The 6,000-nt window shown below is 47.2% G+C and overlaps 1 protein-coding gene across 1 annotated transcript; it reads left to right on the plus strand.

Annotated features, from left to right (window-relative positions):
• Positions 1-350: 350 nt before the first annotated feature.
• On the plus strand, positions 351-5,420 carry LOC132578929 (copper-transporting ATPase 1-like). Its single transcript, XM_060249097.1, is given in 5 exon segments — positions 351-501; positions 693-1,295; positions 1,298-1,396; positions 3,597-3,741; positions 5,198-5,420. Coding segments are annotated over 5 exon segments (1,221 nt in total).
• Positions 5,421-6,000: the final 580 nt, after the last annotated feature.

The raw sequence follows: 6,000 nt of genomic DNA on the forward strand, positions 1-6,000 counted from the left end.
TTTCCTCCCCCCTCCCCTGGGAAACCTGCATTTTTTGCAGCTCTAATAGACCTGAACAAAAACAATGCATGCATTCTCCCCCCCCCCCGCCCCCCACACACAAACTTAGTTGTATCAGTCACTGGCAGCAGCTCTTCCAGGTCTCCTCCAGCCCTGCTCCCCATTGAGATTTGGAGGTGTGACCTGGGGAATGAACATGGGGCCTCCTGCATGGAAAGCGTGTTCTCTGCCTCTGTGCATCAAAAATGTCTTCAACATTCTGTCAATCTCTTAGCAAGACCAAGACACAAAAGCTAGTGGTTGTTCAGGCTAGAGCTCGTTAAGCAGTAGGGAGGGGCTCATTCCAGTGGATGGAAGTCCTTCCCACACTACAGGACGCAACTGCCTTGCCTGCCGGCTGGGACAGGCTTTCTTGTCAGGCTTCCCTCTTGTGGTGGCCGAGCCACACCCTGGTGCTGCGTGGACTCAGTTGTGCCGCGATTTGCCAAGTGCAGTTGGCAGGTGACACCTTACTTCATCCACTTGACCCCCAAGCGAACAGGGATCATTTCCCCAGTGCTGCTCTTAGGGTTGTATTGAGCCCTTCGCATGGAAGGAAACCTCCACCTGCACGTACTCTTTTTCGAAGCAAAGAGATGAAGCTAGATGTTACACAACAGCAGCAGTAACATTTCTTTCCATTTATCTTGCAGTTTCCTTGGACACTCAGGATGCTGTGGTGGTGTTTCAGCCTCATCTCATCACATCAGAGGAAATCAAAAACCAAATCGAAGCTGTAGGTTTCAAGGCATCTATAAAAAAACAGCCGAAGCCTCTCAGACTGGGTGCTATTGATGTGCAGCGACTAAAGAACACACCTGCCAAATCCTCAGAAGGAGTTCTGCAGGAACACCCAGAGCATGTGCACTGCTTAGAGACTGCTAAATTCAAAGTTGATGGCATGCACTGTCATTCATGCGTCCTCAATATCCAGAGCACCATATCAGCACTCCCCTCAGTAACTAGCATAGCAGTTTCTTTAGAGGACAAGTCTGCTGTTGTGAAGTATAATCCCAGCCTAATCACCCTCGGTGCACTAAGAAGAGCCATAGAATCTGTGTCGCTGGGGACTTTCAAGGTCAGCCTTCTTGATATACCTGAAAACTCTGAACTCTTGAATGTGCCCCAGTCTCCAGTGAAGTCTCCTCGGAGCACCATGCATCCCCTGACGACCGTCACGGTGATAAATGTAGAGGGAATGACCTGCAATTCCTGTGTGAAGTCAATTGAAGGCGTAATTTTCCCAAAACCAGGTGTGAATCGGTATGTGTGCCACCTCTGCATCATAATGGGACTATAGAATACGATCCCACGCTCACCTCACCAGAGGACATGGGCTTTGATGCATCCTTGACAGGTAATATCATCTGCAGATGAGTCTGGCAACTGATTACCTTGATTTTTGCAAATGAATCAGAAGCATCTGGTTGAATCCCATTCCAGGGGACTTCTTATGAGCCATCTGGCCAAGTTTGAGACTCAGTCCTAGCATTTCGAGTTGGCTCTGTTGATGCCAGGCCCTCTTGTAGAACTTCCTGGTATGGATCTTCTTCAGTGTCTCCTTTCCTTGCCAGAAAGTTTTATCTGCAGCTTCCAGAGCACATAACCCCTTGCTACAGTGTGGGATTGGAAGTGCAATTCATACGTATAATTTCTGCTGCCCTGCGGCTGTTTTGGCACGTGGAAAGGGGGTGGGGCAGGGAGCACCTCTTCTCGTGGTGCTGCAGATCAGGCCCTCACAGCATTTTTAAGTCCTTAATTTGGGGCTCTAAATGGTGACCACGTCTCTGTGTCAGACACGAGGAAGCCATCTCATACAGCTGAGCCTTGCTTCCTCACTTGAGAGATTGCGGGAATTACCGGCACCAGAGGTACTGGGGAGGTAACAGAGGCAGAAATTTGCGCTGGTTGTCCCTAAGCTCCAACTTGTCCATAGGAACAGTATACAAAACGGGTGTGCCAGCTGCTCTAGCAGGGTAGACTGTGCAAGTATCCTTTCCCTGTTCCCTTAATCTGATTTATATTGAGCAGAAGAGCAACAGTGCTCTCTGTTTATGTTCCCGTATTTCTTATATATAAGCCACTCTTCTACCACAGTGCTTGAAGCAGCGTATAAATCAAAACAGTACGATAAAACAGTTGTATGGTCAAAACAATGAAGTCAACACAAGCAATCTTTGTTTTGGATAATGGCCGTCTCTGTTTTCTCAGCCTCACTATTAATGCTCATAAAGTTATTCTTGAAGGCGTCTGTTCAGCAAACAGTAAAATGTGTGTTGTTCACAGGTGAGAGGAATGACATGTGCCTCGTGCATTCATAAAAGAGAGTCCACGCTTATGGAAAAAAGGGGTTTTTTGTACATCTCAGTGGCTCTTGCAACCAACAAAGCCCGCATTAAGTATGATCCTGAGATTGTTGGCCCTCGGGCTATTTTACAGATCATAGAGGTAAGTTGTCTTGTGAAAGCCAAAATGCCCTCAAACGAGGCTGGGGAATTGACAGGTGGGCAACTCTGGCTCAAAAGGATCTAGAATCTATGTATAAAGGATTTGACTTCCAGACATTCTTGCTAAATTTATTATGGGCACTAATTAGATAAAGCAATTGTATCTTTATTATAGAAAATTATAGAACACGCACATACAAGATAATGGACGCATATAACACACACACATACAGGCCTTATAAAAATAGAGAGAATTATACAGCGGTAACACACGACTGGACGAACAGGGTGATAATTACCGATCGTAGTCTTCAAGGAAGGCTCCAATGGCGACGTATAAGGGAGATGGGGGAAGGGACCCTCAACTGATAAGGTATCGGGGGAGTATCTAAACAGTAGGACTGGGGTACTGTAAGATGCACACCTGTAGAATGTTGGGTCAGAGGTTATAAAGTCTACCTCGACCCCTAAGGGGGTGGGAGGTTCAGGGGCGGATGACAAGGGGTCAGCATGGCTGATGGCTGGGGCTGATAGGCAAAAAACATCTGGAGAGCTACCGTTGGCCATCCCTGATATAGATGATAACTTATTAAATAGGGTAGAGTGGGCAGAAATGGGTTCTCTCTCTCTTCCAAAATACTAGACCCAAAGATCCCTGGATGGAATCTATGGAAGGTGCTGCAGGCCTTAACCAAGCCACCTTTTGAACCCTTGAGCTCTAGAGAGTTAAGAATCCTGGAGTTCTCTAGAGTTTATCATGGGAAAGGAGCCTTTCTTGCTGTGGAGTTCACTGCCAGAGGATGTAGTGATGGCCACCGGCACGGACAGCTTTAAAAGAGGACGAGACAGATTCATGGAGGATAGCTCTCTCAGTGGCAACTGAGCCATGGTGTCTAAAGGGAACCTCCATGTTCAGAGGCAATGAGCTTCTGAATCCCAGTGCTAGGAGGAAACACCCGGGGAAGGCTTTGCCTCTGTGCCCTGTTGCTGGCCCTCCAGAGGAACCGGGAGGCTACTTTGTGCTGCAGGAGGCTAGACTAGGCAGACTACTGCTCTGATCCAGGGAATCAGGTTCTTGACTCACGTTTTGCTGACCTCTGTTTTCTCCAGGTGAAGCAATGCCGGTGACTAAAAAGCCTGGCAGTACAGTCATTGCAAGTTCCATTTATCAGAATGGGTCCCTGCTGGTTTCTGCAACTCATGTTGGGACTGATACAACTTTTCCCCATATTGTCAAACTGGTGGAAGAAGCACAGTAATGAATATGGAAGTAAAGTTTCCATCTCATTTTTGCCATGATTCAGTATGGCAAATAGGTGGCTTAAATTTTAACTTGTACTTAATTCCGACTGGCATCAGCGCACACTTAATTCCTTTACCAAGTTGTTCATTAAGATGGGAGACCTGTTCACTGATTCAGCTGCTTGGTATGCTGGCAGCAGATCAATTCAGATTAGGTACACTGACAACTCCTACGAGAGCTCTGGCTGAGCCAAGGCCATTCCAGCAGCTGCAAGTGGAGGACTGGAGGATCAAACTTGGTTCTCCCAGATAAGAGTCTATTATTTAGCCACTACACCAAACTGGCTCTCTAGAGGGGCCAAGATCCCAGGCAGGCAGTATCCCCCAGCACCACCCTTTTAAAAAATCGAGGTATGACTTCCTCATCTACATTTGGGTAGATCCTTTGTGTGAACCATATCCCCAACACCACGCACACACTCACTCTCTCACAAACATCTCTTAAGTGGAGCCAGCAGAAATTTGTAATCCCATAGTGTTAAAACTATGAGTTATGGTGAATATTCTGCGATCTTTTTTTTGTTTCCTTCTCTTTATTGTTGGGTTTTATATGCTTCCCTTATGATTACGTGATGTTCCACCATGCAGAACCCATTCATTGCTGCCATGACCGTATCAGGAGAGTCGTAGAGACCGCAAAGAGTACAATGACGATTGCACAGGCTGAGCTCATGGGCCTAATGAAGTGGGCTAGAAGCCTTGGATGGGATCAGTGGCTGAGCCAGAGTATGAACCTTACCATATGAACTATTCTATTCGGGCCAATAACTGGGCTTAATCTGCAAAATATACCGGTGCTGCCTGTGTTACATTTTTATTGAGTTATGTGGTGGTGTTTAATTGTAGAGTATTAATTTTATTGTTGTATTTAAACTGTTTTTATGCCTGTAATCTGCCCTTAGCCCACATGGGGGAGGGTGGACTATAAATCCACTAAATAAATAAAATAAACCTGTGCTCCTGCAGAACAGATACCCTTGACCAGGGAGTGTGGGGGTGTTCAGAAGACTCTTACGCTGCCTCTCCAGAGGGCCTGGTCAAGGCAGGTCACATCTTAGAACAGCATTTTGGAGAAGGGTAGGATCCCCAAACCCCTTTGGGAGGTTGCTCCGCAGCTCTCTTGAGGGCTAGAGAGAGAACATTGCCTTGCATTGTCCCGGGAGGACCTCCAGCAGTCCTCCAAGGATGAGGAGGAAGCCCTTTCAATTCATGTACTCAAAAACCTGTAATTCTGTTGTGGTAAAATCTTTATTCTCGCACTGTGAACTGCCCTAGGTGTCAGCATTGGTGGAGAAGCAGGATGTGAATGCTCCATATCTTAGGATTGGGCCTTTTCCTTCACTGTTAGTTTTGTTCAGTGCATTTCGCCCAAAACTGATAAAGGGCTGCTGTCTTCTCCCCTTTGTTAGCTACAAGAAACCTCCACTGGAGAAATATGAACTGTGTGCCTCCAATCAGACGAGGCTGAAGAGCCCTTCAGAAATCTGCGTCCACGTTGGCATTGATGACACAGCACCAGTCACCCAAACTGAGTCTTATGGGTCGCATTGTCAACTACAGCCGAGCTTCGATAAACTCTCTCCTCTCAGGCAAGCGATCTCTCAGCAGCATCGTCCTCAGCGAGCCAGATAAGCATTCGGTTCTCACCGGGGGCTCCCAGGAAGAGGATGATACAGTCATCTGAAAAGACCTTCTCTACGGAGTGGGCTGGGTCTTCCCTCATTGACCGATCTCTTGGGCTGGCCTGGCTGTACTTTTTAAGTGCTATTTTCTTGGGACTGAATTGCCCACTTGAATAGAGTGCACATGCACACATCTAACTAACATGCACATGCACACATCTAACTCAAAGCATAGACTGTATCTGCACTCCTTTGCCAGTATTACCACCTGGAGCAAAAGCAGAATGCAGCCTCATGCACTGGAAGCCAAAGATGGCTTTAGCTTATCGCTTGGCTGCTCTTCAAATGGCTGTCTGATAAAGAGGTCCATATCTTGTGCAGTGCTGACTGAACAACTATTTTCATCACAGCGATATTGAGCTTAGAGGACTTGAGCTTCTCCCTCCTCTCTCTGCACACCACGATTGACCCCTGCCCTACGCCCAGAGGAAGGCAAAACACCTCCAGGATCACTGGGTCAATCTGGCCCCGAGGAAAATCCCTTCCTGAGCCCCAAGTGACGATCGGCATTACCCTGGGGTGGAACCTCA

This window comes from Heteronotia binoei, chromosome 11 (assembly GCF_032191835.1).
Source record: "Heteronotia binoei isolate CCM8104 ecotype False Entrance Well chromosome 11, APGP_CSIRO_Hbin_v1, whole genome shotgun sequence".
Lineage (NCBI taxonomy): Eukaryota > Metazoa > Chordata > Lepidosauria > Squamata > Gekkonidae > Heteronotia > Heteronotia binoei.